Raw genomic sequence first — 26,488 nt, 5'->3', positions numbered from 1 at the left:
GAGGAATTCATGTTCCAGGCCTTTGAGAGTGCTAGATTATACAAAGAAAGGATGAAATTAATGCATGATAAACACATCTTGGATCGAAACTTCAAACCTGGAGATCTAGTATTGTTATACAACTCGAGATTGAGATTGTTCCCAGGTAAGTTAAAGTCCCGATGGTCAGGACCCTTCAGAGTGGTGCAATTGTTCTTAAATGGAGATGTAGAGATTGAATCAGAAGATGGGATAAACAAGTTCACAGTAAATGGGCAAAGGTTGAAACATTACTTGGGAATGGCTGAAGAAAAAAAGGATAGAGTGGTAATCACTTTGGAAGAGCCCAGTACGCGGATGAGGAATGATGATCAAATGCTTGTGTCGTACCGCGACGTTAAATTAGGCGCTGCGTGGGAGGCAACCCACGAGTGTGTTGTTAGTGTGTTCATGTAACTTCATATATATAAAAAAATAGAAAAACAGCACTAGCACCGCGACCGCGGTAAACTACGGTGGAAGGCTAACATTCTGCCTCAGATTTTTCACCTCACCGCGACCGCGGTGGATCGCGGTTGCGTGAACTTTCTGCATCGAATTTTTAAACCCACCGCGGTCGCGGTGGACCGCGGTGGGTCCCAGGTAATTTTAATTTTTTATTTGTTCCATTTTTCTTATTTCTTTTCCTCCTCTTTTAATTTTACAACCCAAACTCCCCCCTCTTAAACCCAACACACCCGTTTCCCTCCCTCATATTTCCAATTTCTCTCTCTCTCTCTAAACCCTAACCCCTTAAATACTCTCTTCTTCTTCTTCTTCCCTCATACTAACATCCCCCACCTCCATTCCTCTCCCCATTCTTCAACTATTGTATGTTCCTCACCTCTTCTTTCTCTTTTCTTTAGTATTGTGTTGTATTGTGTTGTAGTTTATGCAATTTTATATTGTGTTGGGATGTAATTGTTGGTATACTTTTTTTCTTCTTGTTTTTGCTTTTAAATTTCATTTTTGAGTTTGATTGGTGAAGGGGTTATGCATTGCATGTTTGAACGGTGTTATTGGTGGGTGATTGAATGAAGTCAGTGTGGGGTGTGTTGGTATGGTAGTATACTTGATTGGGGAAGAGCTTTGATGTGCCCATGAGGGCTATATGTGTCTGGATAGTGCCCTGCTCACAAGGTGTTTGGGAAATTGCCCAATGGAGATATAAGGAGCTATTGTGACATGGTTATGGTGAAGTCTGAGTAACCATCCATAGTCACATATTTTGCGCACTCACTAATAGGGGTTTCGTTGTATGATAGGTACAATGAGTTCTTCCAGGAAGCGATGAAACACTGGACCCTCCATTAGTGGACCGGGAGGCTCCTCACGAGCTAGGAGCCAAGCCAGTGCACCTCAGTTCGATAGCACTCGGTTTGTATCCAGAGCAGCGTAGGATAGGTACAACCAGAAAGCAGCTAAGAAGGTATAACCTGAGGTGCACATTGATCACACGACTTTGGAGGTGGAATGCCCCAATATGTTTAAAGAGCTAAGGCGGTATCAGCTGGACATCTTCTTCGAGGTACCGGAGGAGGCTAATGTTCAACTAGTAAGGGAGTTCTATGTGAACTTGCCAGAAGATGAGAATGGGGTTGTGATGGTGCGCAATACCCCGATAAATGCATCCCTTGACACCATCTACAGGGTATACAGGCTGCCTGTGTTTCGGGGTGAATTTGATCTTTATCTTACTTTTAGCGGAACACGGGACTTGTAGGGCACTCTTCTTGATACTATCTGTGTGCTGGACGGAGAACACCTATGGATCAAGCACAAGATTACTCTCAACTCCCACTGTCTGAATTGGGAGGCTAAGTGTTGGCTCACCATTGTCAATAGTCGATTGTTGCCATCCAGCAACACGACAGATGTTAATCTACCACGGGCATCCGCAATCCAATATTTCATGTCCCACAGTGATTTTGATGTGGCCCGACTCATCCATGAAGAGATGTTCATTAGATCACCTGAGCTAACCAAGGGCCACTACTTCCCTTCGCTGATCACCCGGTTGTGCCGTATTGCTCGAGTCCCTGAAGACCCTCGGGTTGATGGGAGATTGCCACTAAAAGCCCCGTTACGGGCGAGAAAAATTGGAATTGGACAAGAGCTGGTGGTGAATGTTGATGACTCTGATGATGATTCAGCTGATAATGATGATGATGATGCTGAGGTAGCTGAGGTTCCCCCTCCTCCGAGAGCTGATGTGGCAGGCCCATCACAGCCACGCCAGAGCACCCGTATGACAGCTTTGGAGCAAGATATGGCTGGGTTGCGTACCCTAGTCACTGATTTGGGTGTCCGTGTTGATGCGGTGGCTGAGAGGCAAGTGAAATCAGAGAAGAAATTCTTGGGTTGGTTGAGAGCACTGGGACGTGCGTGCAACGTGAACCCAGACACGGTCTCCGATCAGGAGTGAGCCTTCAGGGAAGATCCTTAACCTCACTGTTCTTTAAATTTTAAGCCATGGGGATATGCCTTCATTTTAAGTGTGGGGTGGGGATACTTCATTGTATGTTTGTAATTGTAATAATTGACTGTTTAATTTTGCTTGTTTTGTCTTGCCTTGATTGTTTTGATGTAGAGTAATAGTTCATTAGGAAAGCTAAAATAGTAAGTGACTTGTCCCGACGACAGATCTCTTTCGGCGGGGTTCTTGAGGGACTAAGTCGAGAAAAAAAAATTGGAATATGGAGACTCTTCCTGATAACGGATCCTTTAGACAATTTTCTTGAGGGAAGTAGTCTAGAGAAAAGACCAAAAAGATTTTTTATTTTATTTTTAGGTAGTGTAGTAACTCCCCCTTGGTTTTTCTTTGGGTCACAGTTCTTTTCCAAGGGTTTAGCTTGAACCGGGTATAGGTAATTTTTGTTTTTGTTCTTTTTAGTTTTAGGTTAGGATTAATGGGCTACGACCGAAAATCGATTTTTTACACCTGAACACAATAGACACTAGAGTCTAACGCCTAGCTTCATTGGTTAAATCCTGTTAGAGTGCCTTAAAATTGTACGTTTGTATCTAACTTGAACACTCAAAAGAGAATGTCTTGATAAACCAATCTGGAGTGAGTCACATGCCATGTATGTGAGAGTTTTACTGTTTTCATGTTTCATATTTGATGCCTAGAACTTGCCCTGTGTGTTTGCAAAGCGAAATAGTAGTTTCTTTCAGTTTTAGAAGTGATATAGGCATTTCTTTGTTGAGCCAGATATATAAAGTAAACCCACCTGAATGCAATACATCGTAGTTAACCCTATTGAGCCTATAACCCCATTTCTTTGGCAACCACATTGCGAACATTACCCAATTGTTTGAATAGCATGCCGTTTGAACCCTTTTACCTCCCAATAAGTACTTGAACGGTAATGGAAATATGCAAAAGTAAAAGTGTGGGGTGGTGGTTTGGTTTTTGAGTGGAACCATTGAGATAGTGAAAAGATGTGGAATTTGAAGCATAAAAGAAAAAGCACCACAAAAAGAAAAAAAAATATGGGTCATAAACAATTATAATGGTTGATAAGTGGTGGCTTGTACAAATTACACCTAATGGATGGGGATGTTTAAAATAAATGAGGTGGAGTGTTTGGTTGTCACAACTATGATCTTTAAGTTTAATGTAATTGTATTAAAAGTGCTTAGGGAGGTTAGTCACTATATCTAAATATATCCTACCCGTCCCTTAGCTTACATTACAACCAAGTAAAGTCCTATTGATCTTAGACTTAATGGGCTCAATTAGTAAAGTATTACACTACGGGCAAGCCTATGGTGCATCTTTGTGGCATGTGAACGTTCTTTCTGAGAGTGAGCGAATTTTGTCTATATTAGTTCCTACTTGTTCTAATTATCGTTATATGTGGAACTACTCTCTTGTGTGATGTGAGGGCATGTGATCCACAAAGGAAAGGTAAGCCTTGACTCTTGTATAGAGTAGTTTGAGTAAGTACAAATGTTGCATGGTACAAAAAGTTTGACTCTTGAGGTAAAGGTTGTTCACTACTAGGTGCAAATTTTTGTAAAATGTTCATGGTGTTAGTCATTAAAGGAAAAGCTTAGGGAAGAAATTTTGATGGAGTGTGGTGGATTGCTCGAGGAATATCAATGATTTAAGTGTGGGGTGTTGATAGTAGGCGATATAGTTGATATTTACACCTTAATATGATCATACTTTGTTGTTGTTTTATAGATAAATTGCCAACAAAATGCTCTAAATAGTGTTCTTTTGTTTAGCAGGGAATATTATATGAGAGGAAGCAATATGGAGTGTTTTGGAGGCGATAATGTGAAGAAAAACACTCACTCGAGAAGTACCCGAACACAAAGAAGCATACGACCGCGGTGGCACCGCGGTGAACCGTGACAGGTTACTGATGTGAGGCATAAAGGTCAGCTTTCACCGCGGTCGACCGCGGTTGGCCGTAACCGCGGTGCACTGTTCACGCACCTTGAAGTTTGAGGACCAAAGTATAATTTCGGGGAAACTTTTATAAAACCCTTATAAGCTTTAGAAACTCGCCCAATTGAAAGGGTAAACTAATTTTAGACTACTTTTGGAGGAAGAACAAGTGTGAGAAGATCAACAAAACATTAGAGTTTTTCTATCTCCTTTTAATTCTTACAATTTTACATTATAAACAATTTAGTAGTTTTCTCTTATTTTGTTATGAGTAGCTAAATACTTATCTAGGGTTGATGCAACCAATTGTTGGTTGAAGTTTTGACTCAAGTTGTTATAATCAAGCCGGATTTATGATATGATTGTTCAACTACGTTTTGTATGGTGATTAATTGAATGGACCTTTGATTAATCGTGTCTAATTATCTTATATTGCTTGAAAAAGAGTATTAGGTTAGACAGCGGTTGAACAACACCACTTTAGGGTAATTGAAGAGATTCATTACTTGAACTTAAAAGTGGGTTTAAAGATAACAAAACTTTGGTGGGATACTTTAGAGTTGCATAACTATTGTCAGCTAGAGTAGTTCGAGAGAATGCTCTAGTAAATTATTGTAGTTGATCCAGAGATAATTACGATAACCTATAACTCTTAATCCTCATAGAGTATTATGGCGAGATTATAGCGGAAGAGTCAGGACCTAAACTAGCAATTGGAGAAATCACTGCCCTAGACCTTTTTACCATTGAATTATCTTTGTTTTAGCTTACCATTGTTATTAATTGTAGTCGAAGTAGTTAAACAAAAATCCAATTGTTATTGATCAAAAATCTTGCATCTAGAGATTGATTGAGTTGATAATAACATTACCGAAGAGGGTAATAGATAGGTTAGTTCCCTGAGGATTCGATTCCGGACTTAAAAACCGGATTATATTTACAGCGACCACTTTGTCCTTTAAAATGCATAGTTGGACGTTATCAGTTCATCTAACACTATCGCTCCAACTCCAGAGTGGCAGCAAGAGATGACAAATATGAAATCAAAATTAAATGCACTACTTAGCTTATATGAAAGGAACATAGGGAATATCTCTGTGGAGTTTGCTCATTCGTTTTCCATTCCTCCACAGGTATAAGTTCTCTTGCCGCATTAAAATTTTAGTTATTTTGCTTTTCTTATGGTTCTTTTTTGACATAAAGTGGTTCCTCCTGATTTTAATTTTTAACATGCTGTTAGAAATTGAATCTAATTAGTTTATTCCTTTTTAAGCATTTAAAATAGTTATAAAATAAAAATTCCAGGCTTTAATTTGAGAGAAATCTTCATTATTGGATGTTATGCGGCGTCGTGCAAGCAGAAGATTTTAGTGGTGTTTGACATGTTAGTTTGACTTAGGAAAATGTTGAATTATATGGTGATATTTCTCACTTTTTTGGTGTGCTCTTTCGTAGCATGTATTTTGAAGGTGACATCCATGCTTTTGATCATTATGAAATTGCAATACTGCAATTATAACATATTAGGGCTTAAAGTAGTCAATTACAAGTTGTTATGCAACTACGACGGTTCGGAATAAGCAACACAAAAAGCCGTATAATTTTCGTTCCTATACCATATAGGAAACTATATTACTAAATATGTTCATAATTTGCATATTACCCTTCATGCTAAAGTATTCCTACAAAATATAAACAATGCATTAAATAAGGAATCATTGTAGCTGTAGGATTCCTTAATTAGGCGCGCTAAAATTGGGGAATTAAATATTCTTCAAGATCTTCCACAACGCAGATTACGCACATTCCATAATTATCGTCGGTTTCACTCTGATCTTCCACAACGCAGATCAAGATTTTTCATACTCTGTTTTTGCGATACACTCCGTTTCCAGAATTCTCTCTACATCTCTCTCTATCTCTCAATCTCAAATTTCAGTAATACAAAGCAAAGGAAAAGAGAGCAGCAATTCTACCATTGACAGCCATTAAAAAGCTTGAAAGCTTTGAATTCAAATTTGGGTTTTCAAAAATCATTATTTGTTTGGATTGGGTGTTGTTGTAAATAATTGAGAATATAGTTTGGAGTTTATATCTCAATTTTAAGGGATTTTGGTAAAGATTAGACTTGGTTTTGGCTGAATTTTAGATTGAAACTCGAAGAAGAAGAAGAAGAAGAAGAAGAAGAAGAAGAAGAAGAAGAAGAAGAAGACATGGCATACATTATATTGCAGAAATTGTAGAAAAATTGTAGACTGTTGTTTATTTATTTTTCTTTTATTCATTTATCTATTGTATGAAAGTTGAACAACATTGTATAAATATTGTATTTAAGTGGATGATTTAGTACTGTTTTGGACAAAAATATGTATCAAAAATGTGAAACATACATTTCAGGGGAAGCATGTCGAGTCCAAATATGTACACAGTTTGTAGATATTTTGTAGATAAATTGTAGATTATTTGTATTTTGATTGTAGATGCTTTATTTTCTGTTTTCACAAATAAAAAACGACTAAAACTTCTACAAATCTTTTGAAAAAACGCAATTATGTCAAAAATCCCAATTATGCTACAATTGAAAGGGAATTGGGATATTAAAATTCAATGTACCCAGTTTATAGATATTTTATAGATAAATTGTAGATTATTTGTATTCTGATTGTAGATACTTTGTTTTCTGTTTTCACAAATCAAAAACGACTAAAACTTCTACAAATCTTCTGCAAAAAATGCAATTATGTCGAAAATCCCAATTATGCTACAATTGAATGGGAATTGGGATACTAAAATTCAATGTACCCAGTTTGTAGATATTTTATCGATAAATTGTAGATTATTTGTATTCTGATTGTAGATGCTTTGTTTTCTGTTTTCACAAATCAAAAACGACTAAAACTTCTACAAATCTTCTGCAAAAAACCCAATTATGTCAAAAATCCCGATTATGCTACAATTCTGTGATTCTCCTATATGCTCTTGTTACTCCTTAAGAAACTGTTATGCTAAATATGGAATCCAAAAAAACATGATGAAGGGATAGATCTTCCTAAGAAATTTTGTAGATAATTTGTAGAAACAATGAAATTCTGTATTTTCATATTAATTTTTCAAATGATATGTAGTTTTGTTGTAGATTAAATACAGAAAACAAGCCATTGTAAGTCTTATTTGACTCATTCCTCACATTCAACCTATTCTACAAATTCACGCCTCTTTAAATATAATACAACCATACTTTCTTGAATTTAAAGGTATAGCAATATATATATAACTTAAAAAACATCTTCTCTTCTGCACAAGTTAGCTCCAAAACAGACGAAGTGGAATAACAAGCTCCCATCAAAACTTTTTAACACAAAAACACAAAGCTCAAAAATAAATAAACAACAGTCTACAATTTTTCTATAATTTATCTACAATTTCTGCAATATAATGTATGCATGTCTTCTTCTTCTTCTTTTTCGAGTTTCAATGTGAAATTTAGCCAAAACCTAGTCTAATCTTCACCAAAACCCCTCAAAATTGAGATATAAACTCCAAACCATATTCCCAATTATTTATAACAACACCCAATCCAAACAAATAATGATTTTTGAAAACCTAAATGAGAATTCAAAGCTTCAAAGCTTTTTAATGGCTGTCAATGGTGGAATTGCTGCTCTCTTTTCCTTTCCTCTTATATTACTGAAATTTGGGATTGCGAGATAGAGAGAGACGTAGAGAGAATTCTCAATTCTTTGCAACAACATCCAATCCAAACAAACAATGTCTTTTGAAAACCCAAATTCGAATTCAAAGCCTTGGCTATGGAAGAAATAATGGGATTTTGATATAGAAATCGTGGGTGTGGGAGGGAAACTTGGGTGAAGGTGTAGGAATTGGAGAGAGAAACGTGGGGGGGGGGGTGGTATTAGAAGAAATATACGGTACCATTAAATTAGGAGTGTAATTAATACCCTTAAAAACCACTAATGGTATATAATTTGTAATTAGGTATACTAAATGTAATTATATCAAACTTTAAACATTGAGGGTAATATAGTTTCATATATTTTGGCTAAAAATTTGAGTTATATATTTTATCCATGCTCATACTTTAACTCTCTAAAAATTTTAGCTTGAGTTATACCCAAGGGTGTGATCGGCAATGAAGTCGAGAGCCATGAGGTCTCATGTTCAAATCTTATGGGAGACAAAAAACAGTAGGTGATTTCTTCTCATATGTCTAAGCCTTGGTGGACAAAGTTACCGGCATCAATGCTCATAGAAGGTAGCTGGTACTAGTGGAATTAGTCAAGGTGCATGCAATCGTTGGACTTGACACCACCATCATTAAAAAAAAATTAAGCTTGATTTACTTAATTAGATAAGCTAAGGTTCATCCCAGCAAAGCAACAACAGAGATAGGATCTGTAGAAGTTTCTGGTTATATGTAAGTGTGTATCAACAGTCATTCCTTTAATTTATATAGAGGAAAATGAAATGGATTATGTCAACAAGATAATGTAGCAAAAATTACGGTTCATATCCCAGTTTGCAAATTATAAGGGGGATGACGAAATGAATTTGTATGCAACTAAGTGGAGCTACTGCTAAAGCATATATATATGATGATGTCTTTATTTACCTGCTCCATCTCCTGCAACTTGTGGTTTTAAATTTAGCAGCAGTAGATAAGCTCTTTATTTTATTTTGAGGATCAACCAAACAGGACAGTGCTTGAGGTTTTTAATATATAAGAATGAAGCAACTTCATAATTAACTATACTATCTGCATTTAAATCATGGAGGATGCAAAAAGCAACAATTCCAGCGGAAAGAAGTATGATGTTGAAAATGGAAGCATTATTGGAGATAGCAATCGTGTTGAAATTTGTAACAGCAGCAGCAGGAGAATTGTACCAGAACCAGTAGTAGCACCTTCCATGGAAACAAACATGAATATTATACAGACTTACCAGCTTCCCTTAACCAAAGCTAAGGTAATCTTTAATGTTTCATCTTCAATATTCCAACAAATCACACCAAAGAATCTGGTCAATGAAGTAAGTAAAAACCATGTGTTACTAAGGCTGCAATCCTAGTAAAGATAATAAACGCTAGGATGCATTGTACAATACCTATGTTCTATGTTTGCTTGGACTCTCCGAAAATTTCTCTCGGTGCATGTCGGATCCTCCAAAAGTAGTGTATCTTTGGAGGATCCGACACGGGTGAGATAACATTTGAAGAGTCCGCGCAACATAGCTAATGTTGGTAGGAGGTACCAGCTGGTATCTAGTGGAATAATCAACGAGTGCACAAGCTGCCCCAGACACGACTATTCTCTATATATATATGTTATGCAAAGTTAGGCAGAAATCTACTGAAGACTTGTAACTCATTCATGAGCAAACTGAGATTTTGATTATTTTTCTCAGAAATATCCAGCTGTGCAGACATTGTTGTTGGCTTACCAATCTCTTGGGGTTGTATACGGAGACCTAGGAACTTCTCCGGTCAACGTCTTTTCCTCTACTCGCTTGGCAAATCTAACTGAAGATGATCTACTTGGAACATTCAGCCTAATCTTTTGGACTTTAACGTTGCTCGTGTTAGTCAAATATGTCTTCATCGTCCTCCATGCTAATGATCATGGAGAAGGCGGTACTTTTGCTCTCTATTCATATCTTTGTCGCCATATCAATTTTCGAAGCAAACTTACTATCCACAATGTTCGGATGGAGTCTGTTGAGGGTATGGCTTATTACAGCCAGGCCGAGAGTGGAAGTCCTCTGCGTTCAAAAACTAAGAAGTTCCTGGAGAGAAGTTGTGCAGCTCAAAATTTTCTGACCTTTGTTGTTTTACTTGGAACTTGTATGGTCATTGGTGATGGAGCTCTCACTCCTGCTACTTGTGGTAACATTCTGCCTTTCTTTCTGTCTCCAAGTTATATTTCCTTTCTCTGCCTCATGTGCATACACTTGCTATATCAATGTTCCTTTCTACTTCTGTATATATCAGTTCTCTCAGCCCTCCAAGGAATTCAATCTCTCTCTCCCAAGATAACACAAGGTAAAATCAAAGACAGTTCTATCGCAAGTTCATAATATTTCCTTCCATTTACTCACCTAATCACAAGGTTCTATTGGCTGCAGATCATGTGGTTTTCATGTCGCTGATTATGCTAATTGCCCTTTTCACTTTTCAACGCTGTGGAACAAGCAAAGTTAGCTTCTGCTTCACTCCAATAATGTTATTGTGGTTTGCTACCAATGTTTCTGTCGGTATCTACAATATTTCCAAGTACTATCCGTCCGTTCTTAAAGCTCTTTCTCCACACTACATTGTGAAATTTGTTTCAAGAAATGGAAAGACAGCTTGGAATCTTCTCGGTGCAGTATTTCTAAGCATTACAGGTTTAACTTTGTAACTCCTTTGAGGAAAAACAAAAATAAAAGCATTTGAAATAAAAGAAAGGAGAAGTTCATTGTTTAAACTGTTATGCAGGAGCAGAAGCCATGTTTGCTGATTTAGGTCATTTCAATAAAAGAGCAATTCAGGTAATTAAGGAACGAATTAATTAAGAACTCTAAAATCTTATCATTAGAAATGTTAATCTGATTGATGGCAATGATCGAGTCTTGCAGTTGGCGTTTTCTTTTGTGGTTTATCCATCCCTAGTTCTCAGCTATGCTGGTGAAACAGCTTATCTGGTGAGGTATCCGGAAAACATCAACAACGCCTATTACAGTTCCCTACCAAAATCTGTATACTGGCCGATGTTTGTTATCTCGACCCTAGCTGCCATAGTTGCTAGCCAGTCCATGATATCAGCAAGCTTTTCCATTGTAAAGCAATCAGTTGCTCTCGGATGCTTCCCTCGAGTAAACATTATACATACTTCATCCAAGCATGAAGGACAAATCTATTCCCCAGAAATAAACTACATCCTCATGATTCTTTGTGTTACTCTCGTTCTTGGATTTAAAGGCGGTGTCGAACTAGCAAATGCCTATGGTAAGCATGCATTGTCTGCTAGAATTTTCAATACTATCATCATGTTAAAACTAGATTATTAGTATAAAAATCTTTTATGCTATCAGTGTATATAAGTTAATTCAAAGCTGCAAGTCCGAATAATATGCTACTAACTTTTCCTACTTCAAATACAGGGGTGGTGGTAATTTGGGTCATGATCATAACTACATTCTTGACAACATTGGTGATGCTACTCATATGGAAAGCAAATATGATTCTCATATTGGGATTTTTCTTTCCCTATACAATAATTGAAGGTTGTTTCATGACATCGTTACTCAATAAAATACCACAAGGAGGATGGGTACCATTTGCTATTTCTGCTTTCTTCTTGACCATCATGTTATCTTGGACATATGGAAGGAGTAAGAAAAATGAGTACGAAGCAGATAGAAAGATGAGTTTACCTGAGCTGAACCAAATGTTATCAAGCTATAGAGCACCAGGAATCTGCTTCTTTTTCACCGATCTCGTCAATGGCATTCCACCCATTATCCGGCATTATATTCAACACACAAATTCTGTTCGAGATATCATGGTAATTGTCACTGTTACAACTCTTCCCATTAAAACTGTCTTGCTACAGGAACGTTTCAACGTGGGGAAGCTGGGATCAGTTGAAGGGGTCTATAGGTGTTTGATTCAGTTCGGATATAAAGATTCTCAGAGCATGGAAGGAGATGACTTTGTTACTTTGATGATCACAAAACTCCAAGAGCAAGCTGAGTCTACTACCGAAAAACAAAAGATAGATACAGCTGCTGACAGAGGAACAGTTTTTGTGTTAGGAAGAACCATTCTCAAATCAAATAAAGGTTGGTTTGCCCGCTTTACAATAGACTACTTGTACAGGTTTCTTCAGAATAATAGCAGGCCAGCCATTTCGATGCTTCAAATTCCACCCGATAAAACAATTCAAGTTGGTATGCTTTATGAAATTTAAAAAATGAATCATCTGGGTGGGAAACACAATATATTACATATATAATTCAGATGGTAATTCACACCCTTTCCTCTGTAGTATTCCTGTAGCGCATCCCAAAAGCCAAAAGAGTGTTTTTTCTGCAACTTATTATGGCTACTCAATCTTTTTCAAGATAACAGAAAAAACATGTAATGTACTAATGAAATAAATACAGTTCAATAGGTTGTGGCTCCTGTAGCATGAAAGCCTAGCATGTGTAATTTCAGGAAAAATTCTTATTATCAGCACAGTGATGTGTAAGTAAACTTCACTTTAAGGGCTGTATATGTAATCCTCCAATGTACTGTAGTCATATACAATTTCAAAGGTTTCTACATCTTTGATTCTGCAAACCATGGTCCAATGTTAATGATTTCGGATATGGGATCTATCAACTCCAGGATCTAACAGCCTGCAAAACAGAAGTACAGTTGCCAATGCAGCTCTTAGGCCACGGTTCACCCGAACCTACTATTTTCGAGGCAGTGTGTGTATATATATGTATGTATGTATGTATGTATGTGTGTGAAAACCAACTAAATTTCAAGAAATACTAGATCCGAACCCGTAATTTACAAAATACAGTAAGTTCAATTCTAAAACGTTAATGATTGAACACATAAAGTTTCAATCCTAGACCATCCCTGTAGAAGAGCATTTGTTTATGGTTTCTAGACCTATCTCCGTAACCTTACCTGTTCAAGTAGATCCTAATTCTGAAAAAAATCTATTTAGCTGCCAGAAAAAGAGCTTGTTGATGTTAATCAGACTTATTTATTGTTGAAACAGCAGCAACACTTGTAATGGTGGATTTCATAAAGTGTACAACGTACTAGATTTGCGTACTTTCATGATCACATGAGCACCTCTAGAAATATTCAGAACTCCACCTTTACATATGCATTTGCACCCAAGAGATTCTATAATGTTCAAAGAAATGAGATTTTTCTTCAAGTTGGAAACATATCTAATATCGACGAGAGTTCTCACCACACCTTTAAAGAAATGAGATTTTTCTTCAAGTTGGAAACATATCTAATATCGACGAGAGTTCCCACCACACCATCATGCATTCTGGTTCAGAATGTATTTTTACCAATGACTTTGTAGGCAACATTATTAACCATCAAGACAACTCCACCTTCAGCATATTCATATGTGGTAAGTAAATCCTTGGGACACATATGATAAGAGCAACCCGAATCAAAAATCAAATCATTGCTTGATTTATAACTGTTATTAATTGCTAAGAAAATGTTCCATCCATCTCATCAGCAAATACACTATCGCCGGGGATGTCAGTATTTTTGTGCCCGTTATTTTTCCTTGTGTTTTCCATATTTTTCAACTTAAGTCATTCAGAGATTGTATACGGGTAAAATCGGGCTCATGGTACACCCCGGTCTCCGATAGGATAAACCGAGCTTGAGACATGAAGACGAGGGATCGGAATCGACGCAAGGGTCTCATCGAGTCAGAATTCGGGAGCATGACGCCCGCCCTCGAGAATATCGAGGTTCTGATATGGGATGGGTCCGAACCCCGAAAGCCTTCGAAGAACATTGTCAGGCAATCAAACACGACCAATAAAAGGCCAAAAATATCCACGATCGGCCATATATCACAGCATGGATCTCGGCACGTAGCAATGAAGAACCGGCTATCAGTTAAACAGAAGATATTTTTACCTTTTTCAGAATTGTATCTAGAATAGGATTCATCTACTATATAAAGAGGGGTCTGATAATTCATTAAAGATATTGTAACACGTATTCCAAAGCAATATACTACTATTTTTCAGTGTTATTGAAAGCTTATTTTCTTTTTCATCAGTACTGGCCATCATGAGCCAGGATCGAGGGTAGATAATTCATTAGGTCAGGATTCATCCTCCTCACATGGTTTGAATTTATTATATCTTTATTTATTTATTCTAATGCAGTTTATCCTTTGTATCGAATTAATTCGTGTATCCTTAAAATCACTTGCAAATTTAATTGTTATTCATTTTTTAGGGTAAACTTTGGGATAATAGTGGGCATTCGATACAAGCTTCCATAACACACCCTATTTTACACTTGTTGTTTGAAGTGTCTTTAATTTCAGGTCAAAATCTAAAATGTCAAACTCCCAATATGCTCTTTAAATGTGGGTGCTGAGTCCAGTCACCATGGCGAGAGCAACAATATAGCACCCTAGAAACGAGGTGCCCCCTATCGATCCTAACGGAGTTCCATCCACGGAACCGATCGATGCTAGCTCACATGTGTCCATCAATGCGAATTTGCGTATCAATTTTGAGAACACTGTCCACGGAGGAGTCCAATCGACTACCCAAAATATGTTCAACGATGAAGGTGATGGGATCAACTTGCGAGTGATCTTTGAAATGCTATAGGATCAATAGGCACTGATAGCCTAGCTGCATAACCAAAGATGCGCCCCCAGCAGAATTAAGATCGAGCCGTCCCAGGAAGTCACCTGTAGAAATGAACCGGTCACGGAAAGGCCAAATGATGCTGAACTTGGGATTAACCCCGAGATCATAAAAATGCTCGAGGAGCATACAAAACGGGTAGAGTCGGGAGAAAAGAAAATTGAAGCCAATGAAGAAAAGGTGGAAACCTATAATTCTAGGATCGACCAAATCCCAGGAGCACCACCGATATTGAAGGGCTAGGATTCCAAGATATTTTTTCAAAAACCTTTTTCCTCCGAGCGCAACTCCGAAGCCGATCCCGAAGAAGTTCCGCATACTTGAGATTCCTAAGTACAACGGAACAACTGACCTAAATGAGCATGTAACCTTCTACACATGTGCCATCAAAGGGAATGGCTTGGAGGATGATGAGATCGAGTCCGTCCTGCTGAAAAAGTTTGGGGAAACTTTGTCGAAGGGAGTTATGATATGGTATCACAACCTACCCTCTAATTGTATTGACTCATTTGATATACTTGCAGACTCATTCGTGAAAGAACACATCGGGGATATCAAGGTCAAGACTAGGATATCATACCTTTTCAAAGTGAAATAGAGAGATAATGAGATGCTCAGCGAATTCTTGTCCTGGTTTCAAATGGAAAGAATGGACTTGCCTCCGGTCGCGGGCAATTGGGCCGTTCAAGCCTTCACCCAAAGAACTCAATTCGTATCCTGGTTTAAAAACTACTACATTTTGTTCCATAAAGACATTGAGCCCAAGGGCCACCCCTATCCGGATCCAAGAGAACACCCTCACGCGGGGACTGTTGTCCAAGGCAAGCTTGGACGGCTCGGGCTATCGAATTCTGGGGGCACAAAACCTATTAGGTATTCCTGAACTTTAAAGGCTACGACCATCCCTGCTCGAGGACTGCTGTCCTGGGCAAGCTCGAATGGCTCGGGTATCGAAGCCTATGATAATAATCCCATTCGGCAGCACCCGAACGTAAAAGGCTACGACCGTCCTAGAACGGCTCGGAGACGTCTAGACCCATAACCAAAATATAAGGCCTTCATAATTTCTAAACCGGTTCAAAGACTACCCTCGGAAAAATTGTAATCTAAAAAATTCTAAGAACTTCGGGGAAAGCTTTCGGTCACACCAAGCCCCTGAGTCTTAAGAAAAATTATACCGAGAACAAGCATTGTTTGAACCTCCGAACAAGACCTAATTATTACGTGCTAAGGCATTCAAAATATTTGCAATTGTAAAGAAAAAAGCTAAAAGAAACAAGCTTGAAAATTGCCGAAGGGAAGAAGAGCCTTGTATATATGTAAATGTATGTGTGTGTGTGCATATATATATATATATATATATATATATATATATATATATATATAATGTTCTTTACAAAGGCCAAACGGCCTTACAAAAATACAAAAAAAATAAAAAACCTACAAGGCACCTAAGCAGCCTGGTCTTCACCGGAGCCTGCCTCATCACCAAGACCATCGGGGTCTTCTGCGCCCTCAGATCAGCCGAAACCCTCAAAGCGTTCCTCATCCTCGGGGTATGCCAACTTCTTGGCCTCGGCCTTGAGCCTCTTAGCATTTTCAATCTCAACCGATAGGTCGAAACCCTGGGCATGAACTTCCTCGAGAGCGTCCCTGGGGGACTGTCACTTCACATGTTCGACGATGTCTTTCAAGCAATCCTGGGCTACCTCAGCATCAGCTTCTTACTAGGCCACCATCTCCGCAGCATCGACCCTAGTTATTTCTTCCACTGACTTGGCTGCTTTGAGCTCTTTTGCAAAGGTATCCCGTTTGGAAACAGCCGAGCTCAGCTGGGACTGGATGGCTTCAATTCTTTGGGATCGAGCCTCATCTTTCTCCCTCGCCGCTCCAAGTTGGGTCTCCGCTGTGGCCAGCAGCTCTCGGGTAGTCTCCTTTTCCAAAGCCAAACGATCCATCTTGCCTTTCCACTTTTCAGCATCGGTTTTGATCGCATCCATATCGGCTCGGAGTTGGTCGATTCGATCAAGCTTCTATTGGACTTGCAGGTTTTGACCGTTAGTCGCCATGTCTAGATCGTCATCACTAACTTCAAAGACTTTTACCTGTTCTACCAGGTTGACATCTTCCTTTTAAGCCGCATCCAACTCGGCTCGAAGCTTCTTGACCTCTCCTTCGGGTTGCTTGCTGAGAAGCTTATAAGTATCCATCTTCTGAACAAGCTCTTTGACTTCAGCCTCGATTTGGCTAAGCTCATCCCGGTACCGGAGAAAGGTCTCGTGGTGAAGCACCGAGGCCTACAAAATGAAGAAAGGAATAAGCATTAGAATCCTTAAAAACTGATTCTGAAGATAATAGAGGATGACAACACCTTACCCCGTTCAGAGCCTGTTGCGCTTCATTGAACAAGCATGGCACATCCACCTCGTTCATTTTTGCCTGGTCTTCTTCGGTTACAAGGCACCAGAGGTAACTAGCTATCCCGACAGGGGCGAAGAGAACTCGAGCATCCTTCGAAATGGAGATAATAATTGATCGCTTCTGACCAGGATCCATACTCGGAGTGGGGAACCGATTAATTAACCTCGAGCTTGAGTTAGGCAAACCTGCCTCCGTAGATGAACTTTTCCTCGGTACCTCTAAAGCGCCCAACCTGGTGATGTCTTCTAGAGGGGATTGTCCACTCCATTATCCCCTTAGTTGGGCTGCTCTTTCACTGTTCAGGCCTCATTGATCATGGACTCCATAAAGGAGGGAGACCCAGTAAAATATATCACACCGAGGGCATCTTTTGGGGCACTACCGACATTCCGAGAAGTTTCAGCCCCGGCCTCCTTATCAATCTCCCTAAACTAAGGAAGATTGACCTCATGGATCTCTTGTTCAACGGCCCCTTTCTCTTCGGGGGGCGATAGTTCACATGCACAAAAAGATCTTTTTCCTCAGACCCCTCCCTAAGCTGGTAGAGCAAGTCCTCATCTGGTGCTCGGGAGCTGGAGTTTTCCTTTGGCTTATGAGCCAACCTTCGCCTTGGTTTCTTCCTTTTTGAGCTCGGAGAACTCGGGGCCCTTCTCCTTTTTTTCTATCTGGCCTGCCACGGAGCAGGAGACTCAATAGCAAAATCCTCGTTCCTGACCGGGGTCCTAAGCTCCACGGTCTTAGGCAAACCTGCAAAGAAGAAGTAAAAGAAATAAGAACGTGGTGCTAAAAGAAGAAGCCTAACGCAACTTACTCAGGAAAGAAATCTTACCACGGGAACGGGCCTCCCAACGACCAAAGTAGGGCATTATGAGACATTACCTTTGACCCACTCCTTGAGCCGAGGGATATCATTTGGGACTCGAGCGACAGCTGCACCACTACGAATATAAATGCGGAAAAGATAGATGAACATGAAATCAATATTCAAAGGAAAGTTTTACTTACGTAATGCATTCCACTTCTCAGGAAATAGCCTACATTCGGCCGAAATCAAGTCTGAGGTCCTCACTCGGACAAAGCTACCCTACTAGCCTCGATACTGGTCCTTATCGATACTTGAGAATGGGGCTTTACTGGACAGGCGCACGAGCTTTATCAGTCTCCTTTGGAAAATTCGGGGACTGTACAGATGGACTAGATGATCTGTTGTAAACCGGCAGAACCAGATCTTGTTCATAAAAAATTGAAGGAGGATCACGATCCTGCACAACAAAGGGTGGATCTGACCAAGGCATACCTTGTATCTCTTACAGAAATCTATAATGACCGGGTCCACCGGTCCAATGTGAAGGGATAAGTGGAGACACTTAGGTATCCCTTAGCATGGCTAGTAATGGCCTCATCAGAGTCGCAGACCACTATGTCCTTGTTGGCCAGTTGCAGTCCTTGCGGACCCTGGGGAGGTCATCTTCGGTAATCGAGCAAATATATATCGAGGCTTCCCCGCGCCAACCCTGTACCGAAGAAGGTTTCTCGACCTTGAAGTCGTTGTGGACCAAACAACCCCTAAGAATGAACATCTTCAAGGGGGTTTGATGGCCGGTTCGCCGGTAGCCATGTCAGCAGCAGACCTTTCGAGGACAACCACATCGGAGGCGGCCTCCTCCACCTTAGTGGTCGGCTGCGAGGAAAAAGGAGCTTCTTTTTGGGAAACGATCTTGGAAGTCTTTGCTATTATTTTAAAAGGGTTTTTTTAACTATGAAGGAGAATGACGGGATGAAGGATGAGAACTTGCTAATGAAACCAAGCACACTGACTTAAGAATATTGGGGGATGAAAGAAGACTATAATCTTTTAAAAGATCGAAGGTAGAAGTTTGGATGTAAAGTGATAAATGAACAAAGGAGGGGATATTTATAGGGGTTCCGCGATGTTTCACGTCCAGGGACAGCAAACTGGCAGCTAGCACGCATTTAAGCTCATAATAACATGACTGACGAGACGTTTCAGATTTATTATCGTTTTTGTCACGGCGTATTGAGGAAGGAATCGAGGAGCTCATGTCGTTTCTCGTCAACTTACTCTACGGGAAATGAGGGGACTATCTGTATACAGGTAAAACCGGGCTCATGGTACACCCCGGTCTCTGATAAGGGTCTCATCGAGTCAGAATCCGGGAGCATGACACTTTCCCTCGAGAACATCGAGGTCATGATCCGGGATCGGTCCAAACCCCGAAAGACTCTAAAGAACATTGTCAGGCAATCAAACACGACCAACAGAAGGCCGAAATAGCCGTGATCGGCCGGATATCACGGTGTAGAACTCGACACGTATCAATGAAGAACCGAATATCAGTTAAATAAAAGATTTTTTTTTTACCTTTTTCAAATTTATACCTAGAATATGATTCCCCTACTATATAAAGAGGGGTCTGATAATTCACTGAGGACATTGTAACACGCATTCCAAAGCAATATACTACTATTTTTCAGTGTTATTGAAAGCTCATCTTCTTGTTCATTAGTACTGGCCATCGTGAGCCCGGATCAAGGGTAGATAATTCATTAAGTCTGGAATCATCCTCCTCACATCGTTTGAATTTATTATATCTTTGTTTATACTAACGCAGTTTACCCTTTATATCGAATTAATTCGCGTATCCTTAAAACCACTTACAATTTAATTTTTATCCATCCGTTTTTTAGGGTAAACAAAGATATTGGTCATTCAGAGCAAAATAGTAAAGTATAGCTTTTGTGTGCAGAATGTTTCATGCCCTTACAATGGATGTTTACCCCGCTATTTATAACTCTACCTATGGAAACAAGATCCTAGGATCAAGCTCCTCTTAATGAGAATAAAAGTGTCATTGATGAATTTATAATAACAGGCTTTGAATGTAAATATTCTTTGTAACAGCTGCTCATTTAAATTCACTCATTGAATGTTATCCGATGGAATACCTTTAAACTTCTATCGTCGATTACGTTCCCTTCAGAATTCATCCAGAATTCGTCACACACGTTGCATCCGGTGTTAGTTGTTTCCCGACTCGTCATTTGCCTATCTTCAGTTCCACATGTCATTTTACCATTCGACCACCTGCTGTCAACCAGCTTTGCCCCATACAATAATTGAACTCTTTGTATTTGCATACTTAATTTGCTCCTCAATTATTCTTTTATTTACAATATACCACTTCATCTATTCATTTTCTTTTTGCAAAATCGTAACGAGTTCATTTTAGGACGGATAAAATAAAAATTACATAATTATAGAAGAAATAAGGTTAGAAGGGGGTGTTCACATCCAATTTAGTTAACCATAGAAAATTAAGATCTATTAGGAGCCCTAGTTCTAATAAATAAAAAATTAAAAGGGAGTAAAGTCGTAGTAACTAAGTTAGAAAGCTTTAGGGGTGCCCTCAATTTGTCCTTTTGTTTCTCGCAGTTCTTCTTTTAACATTTTGTTTTCGTTGCGGGTTTACTTTTGCAAAAATGCAACTCGAAAGTTAGTGTAATGCTAAACACTCGATCGACGGCATACTGTGGGAGACAAGTTTTGCAGCAAGCATAGGATTTACTTGCTATTAAGGAGTAAGCAAAAATAAATTGCAAATATACCTACTATAAATGTAGAATTTTCTTTATGTTTTTTATTGAGTATATGAAACGAAAGTATTAGGAAAGAAAAGTAGTCTGTCTCTTCTATTTTTGTTTCCTTCTTTTTTTCTTTATCGATAATTCCTATTAAACTGCATTTTTGTTTTGTTGTATAATCTGTGGAAGTTTTTTTTTTTTTTTTTGACATGAATAATAATGCCTACAGGTAGCTGAAAGGCTAGAGTTTTTCCCAATTGCTTTCTGGGTTTTCTGTACCTTCTTGTGATTCTTCGGTGATCTATTGACATTAACTTAGGAACACAACGGAATATGGCAAGGTTTTATTAACTATCTTTTATATTATCATTTAAGATCAAGTACAAAAATACATATCGTTAACTATGGTTAATTACTAAAAATTATAGCTAAATAAATTGAGATGTGCCACTTATTTATTGATTGGGCGTAAACACTCGGTGCGGGTTAGAAGGGAAGTGGATGAGGAGAAAAAAATAAGGCGCTGATAAGGTGGACAAAATCTTTAATGTTTGGACTTTTGTAGTATGATCATCACCAAAAGGGTTTTAAGAAGGTATTTGAATTGACTACAATATCCTATAGTTGTAGTCGTGTTCTACTCCTATTCAAGTTAATTTTGAAGTTCCAAGAATTCCAACTTTCTAATGGATTAATCTAACAGAAGGATTCATGGTTCTGGAGAAGTTATTGGTAAATGGTATACTAATTCCTTTCCATTACCAAGTGCATGAACTAAAACCTATAGTAGTGAGACACATTTGATTTTTTTATGCAAAGTGAGAAGATACAATAAAAAGCATCCATGTCCTCAGAAAAAGATTGAATATATAATAAACACATTTATCACTTATCCTAACAATAAGGAAACTAAACCCCCGGGGAAGGGTCAGAAAGGAGAAAGAAAATGCAAAAGCTCCTGGCCAATTACTCGCCAATGGCCATCTTATTAAAGCTGAGTTTAAATAATATATATATTGACAGAGTAAAAAAATGTATGCTAGCAGTGTCATTTTACTTGCGGTAATAGGTGATTTATCATGTTAAAGCTCTTATTATTCATAGAAGTGATTGAAAAGCTACCAAGCTCAACGCGGCATTGAGCAACAAACCAATTAATCGGTTCTTTGCCCGTTTATTGATCCATTTTTCCTATAGATGCAATGCTCAAAGTGATAAACCATATATGATCATTCCCATCCATCATCCTGGTGGCCAGAAACAGGCTTACTAGTCTTCATTTGTGTCTCATGCTGCCTGCCATCCTCCCCTGAAATTTCTTCCAGTGACCTGCCTTTTGTCTCAGTCACCAAGAAAGTGAAAGCGAATCCAAGCATATTTGTGACAGCCAACAGCATCATGGCTTTCTTGATTTTATGAACATTTCCATCTTGCGTGTATTGTTGTATCCCAAATGCACTAATCATCGCCCCAGCCTTTCCAGATGCGGCGCTCAGTGCGTGGCAAGTGGATCTCACTCTTGTCGGGAAGAGCTCCGCGGGGAGCACAAATGTTGTCGAATTGGGTCCAAAGTTGGCAAAGAAGAAAGTTAAGCCATAAAGAGTTGCGAATGCCCATTTGTGCTCCTTAGTCTTTAGGTAATCATATTTGACTCCAATGATCGCCATGAAAACTGTCATCATGAAGAACCCCATCAATTGTATCCTAAACCTGCCAATTTTTTCGATGAAGAACACTGTGAACCAGTAACCAGGGAAAGTACCAAGCAAGGCAATCACGAACATGGCACGCGATGTCTCAAACATCTCCCTCAAAGCGGAAATGTGTTGGGCTTTGCTAGCGAGTCCCATGACTGGAAATATGTCCTTTTGAGTGAGGTTTTGGCTATAGAAAGCTATGTCCAACAAGAACCAAGTTGTCATTGTACCTATTAAGTGAAGCCCGTGGCGCTGGAAGAACTCACTGGAGAGCAAAGGATATTCATTAGCTGCCTTGAATTGGGCCAATTTGTCACCTTCTGCTTGGATTTCTATATCAAGTACCTTCCCCATGTTAATCGCTGCTTGTTTAGCATTTCCCTCAATAATAGCAGTGTAACGCCCTGTTTCAGGCATCTTCATTCTCCAATAATAGGTAACAAGTGCAGGAAGAGCCCCCACCATCAACACGATCCGCCAAACATAATCGGCCTCAGGCTCCGTGGACAAAATTTCATCCTGATCAAATGGTTTACCTCCGTACATGATTAAAAACACATTGGAGATAATCATTGAAACGAGCCCCGCGAAGATGATCCCAACTCCTTGCATAGCAAACACCGCAGCAATAAACGCCCCACGAGTTGACTTGTTAGCATATTCAGACATGATTGTAGCAGAAAGAGGATAATCTCCTCCAATACCAAATCCAAGCCAGAATCTGAAGAAACAGAGCGTCCCTATTACAGATTTTGCACTGTACCCAAAGGACAAGCCAGAACAAAGTGCACAAACCACCATGAGAATTAAAGTGAGTCCATAGACTTTTTTCCTACCAAGTTTGTCTCCTAACCAGCCGAATACGAGTTGGCCAGATAGAGTACCAACTAAAGCAACTCCAATCACCCAATTGTTAGCCATGTGAGGCAATTTGCCAGGGGCTTTCGTGGCAGGATCATAGTAATAGAGGCGGCCTAAGAGTTTAGAGACAGTGGAGATACAGAAGAGATCGTACGCATCGGTGAAAAATCCCATTCCAGCAATGATAACGGCAGTGACATGGTACCATTGGGTACGTGCTGTGTCAAGAGCATTGAGCACTACAAGATTGTCAGAGGCCATGCTGATTTTTTCTCTTGTTTGATGAGATTGGTTTGTGTCTCTAACTTGCTATACATATATATACAGTTATGCGATTAATTAATTGTCGTTTACACCTAGGTTCTGTAGCTAGAACAAGAAATTGGTTGATCACTATTGGAGAATATCCTTCTTCTTTGCTGAAATCAATAAATATGCCTCCAACTCAACGCCACCACAAGAAATTGAAACAACAAGGTGGCAACGATTCTTATGCTTTACATTATAGATTAATCTTCTTTCGGCAATCACTTTGAGACAGTCAGGACGCGCTAAACATGCTTATTGATCATCTTGATTAACGACCGCTATATACACGAGCTTCAAACTTATATACAATAGCTAACTTTTATGCTATAACAGATAGGAGGTTTACTCTATTTTTCAAGTTATTATATCAGGCTTGCTAGAGAGTTATCTATTGTTGTATGCAGGGGCTGATTTAGGGGGGCGCAAGGAGGTTCACCCGAATCCCCTTCGCCGAAAAATTACACTGTATATATAAGGCAAAATCTGTTTTTTACCTCTATATATTAAGTTTTGAACCCTCTTAACACAATCCAAAAGTGTAGTTTAGTGGTCAAGGGGGTTCAAAATCTACATAAGATCATAGGTTCAATTCCCACTAGCTAAAAAAAAAAACTTTTTTGAACCCCCTTTGTGGAGATTCTACCTCCGCCACTGACTTGTACGTCAACTTAAACTTAATGATATAGAAAACTTGAACCATTAATGCACGGAACTTGAATGTTTAGCTTTCACGTTTTTTTTGCCTATATATCTGGTTGTTTAAGATATATCGTTTTATACCTTTTAATTAACATTATGCCGTTTGGTTTATCATTTTCTCCAATGCTCCTTGTTGCTAGTATTCCAGAAGACTTAGAGTTGTTTTGTTTTAACTGGCGATTGTGAACTTAATTGAGAAAGAAACATAGAACACTAGTATTAACCACTCATATATATGCTTATCGGCGTCGGTATCAATCCATTAATGGTTAACATTAAAGGAAGAAACTTGCCTACAAGGCTTTGATCCAAACAAAACGGGGAAGAATAGTAAATTCCAATTTTGAGCATACAAATACCAACTTTGTTCTTGCAGGTCATTATGAATAAATACTGTACTTGGTCTTGCTCGTTTATTTGTCCTTTCTGGCCTTAATTGTTTTACTATAGTAAATAATTTATCTTGTCACATAAGCTTATTCTGTTGCTTAGTTAATTATGGTCCTGCTGGTTTCGTGGCTTGTATTGTTTCGGTACATTTTAGACAGTTATCAAAAGTTAGCTGAATTTTAGCATAATTCCAACTACCTTAAATGGCCCATTATATTTAATCCAGTCGGAGTCCAGGGACTGGTGCAATGTTCTAATCTGTCACCACCTTATAACTTGATAAAGTCCCTGTTTACCTCGAAAATACGAATTAAACTTGATTTATGGTTTTAAAGATATGTGATTTAGCTCAATACTAATTAATAACCAAGAAGTATAACGTATAAATGAAAGAAATAAGTAAATCAAACCAGTGTGTAAGGTAGTTTTGACCTCGAGCTAGGTGACCTCGAGGTTGATTAAGAACAGTAAAAGAAGAACAATAAAGTAAAAGGACGATTATGATGAAATATGAACCAGAAAGTAAGAGAGTATATTCTTTGCTAATGATTGATGATGTTTACAAATGATTGGGGTCCTCTTAATATAATAGGGGAACCCTAAATATGGTATATTTCTATTTACAGTAAAGAATCTTATTAGTACAGTTGTCTAACCGCCTAGTACAGATTCGCACAAATCTATTCTGAGATTTACGCCACGATTTTGGGGACGTGGCAGGAATCTTGCTCATTCTGTTACAAATCCATAACGGCATTATCTCGAGGCTGGTCATATAAGGCTTCGACATTCCTCGAGCACTTGATTCTTCGAGCCTTGTACTCTGTCGTTGAGCTCGAGCCTGGTCCATTGAGATCGAACTCGATCCATCCTGAACTCGGGCTTAAAGTAACCCCTCGAGCCCGAAAAATCGGGCATGCCTGATTTCGACCGTATACAGATAGTCCCCGCGTTTCTTAGAGTAAGATGATAAGAAACGATTTGATCTTCGATGCTACGACGCCTCGATCATGATGTCAATCTCGTGATGCCAGCGGCTGAAGAGATTGAAAAGTCGCTTCCGCATAGTTCCCAAGGTCATTAATGGGAGGCGGCTGATGATCGACTATTTGGCTTTCCCAACCCGTTTAAGCAGCCTCTATAAATAGGCCAATTTCAAAATGTCTGCAAACTTTACTTTTCAAAATCTCTTTCCTCAAAATCTCTTTAGCTCCTTCAACTTCTCTGAGTTCACCTTTTCTAAATTTTCTCTTACTATAGCATCCACTCCTTCTCTTCTCTTGAATTTCTAAACCACAATTGGTAAAACATCTAAAGCTGTGCCTCATAAAGAAAAAGCTTCTTCATCACCGCGACCGGCCAGAGGTAGAATAGTGGTGCCACCTCGTATCGAGGAGTGTATTCCCGGGCCGTGCGAACTAACTGCCGGTTTTAAAATCGATAAACCTGTTTTGACACCAGGCCGATGTGAGCCCATGTCTCGATACATCTTCTTGATAACTGAAGATGGGCTTGAGTGGGTGAAAAAAGATTGCAACTGGGAGAACAAAGATGTTGTGATCCCTTCCCCTGAAGAGGACATCACTACCCATAAGGCAGGGTACTTAAGCGTGTATACCTACTCATTCACGTTGGATCCCATAGATCCAGCTTTGGGTTCCATA

General features: G+C 39.0%; 2 protein-coding genes across 3 annotated transcripts; one reads left to right on the top strand and one right to left on the bottom strand.

Annotated features, from left to right (window-relative positions):
- Positions 1–9,156: 9,156 nt before the first annotated feature.
- On the top strand, positions 9,157–12,589 carry LOC104240153 (potassium transporter 26-like). Of its 2 annotated transcripts, none has more exons than XM_070149988.1 (7): positions 9,157–9,405; positions 9,844–10,321; positions 10,427–10,477; positions 10,561–10,821; positions 10,919–10,965; positions 11,053–11,422; positions 11,578–12,589. In XM_070149988.1, the coding sequence occupies exons 1-7, from the start codon at positions 9,208–9,210 to the stop codon at positions 12,384–12,386; spliced, it is 2,214 nt and encodes a 737-aa protein (XP_070006089.1). In that variant the 5' UTR covers positions 9,157–9,207; the 3' UTR covers positions 12,387–12,589. The 2 variants fall into 2 exon arrangements, with proteins under 2 accessions (XP_070006089.1, XP_009793235.1); XM_009794933.2 differs by having other exon boundaries at positions 10,913–10,965.
- Positions 12,590–21,914: 9,325 nt separating this feature from the next.
- LOC104240168 (low affinity inorganic phosphate transporter 4) lies at positions 21,915–24,052 on the bottom strand. Its single transcript, XM_009794946.2, has one exon. It carries the CDS (start codon positions 23,685–23,687, stop codon positions 22,098–22,100), a length of 1,590 nt encoding a protein of 529 aa, XP_009793248.1. The 5' UTR covers positions 23,688–24,052; the 3' UTR covers positions 21,915–22,097.
- Between the last annotated feature and the right edge of the window lie 2,436 nt (positions 24,053–26,488).

This window comes from Nicotiana sylvestris, chromosome 6 (assembly GCF_000393655.2).
Source record: "Nicotiana sylvestris chromosome 6, ASM39365v2, whole genome shotgun sequence".
NCBI classification, from domain to species: domain Eukaryota; kingdom Viridiplantae; phylum Streptophyta; class Magnoliopsida; order Solanales; family Solanaceae; genus Nicotiana; species Nicotiana sylvestris.
The sequence above is the reverse complement of the archived record's forward strand: the minus strand, read 5'-3'. Positions and strand labels throughout refer to the sequence as shown.

Bases quoted from the DNA above. Each gene is read 5' to 3' on its own strand.
- LOC104240153 (XM_009794933.2), top strand. From the start codon at position 9,208: ATGGAGGATGCAAAAAGCAACAATTCCAGCGGAAAGAAGTATGATGTT. The intron at 10,322-10,426 runs GTAACATTCTGC...TGTATATATCAG, and splicing joins TCTCACTCCTGCTACTTGTG to TTCTCTCAGCCCTCCAAGGA. The intron at 11,423-11,577 runs GTAAGCATGCAT...CTTCAAATACAG, and splicing joins CGAACTAGCAAATGCCTATG to GGGTGGTGGTAATTTGGGTC.
- LOC104240168 (XM_009794946.2), bottom strand. From the start codon at position 23,687: ATGGCCTCTGACAATCTTGTAGTGCTCAATGCTCTTGACACAGCACGT.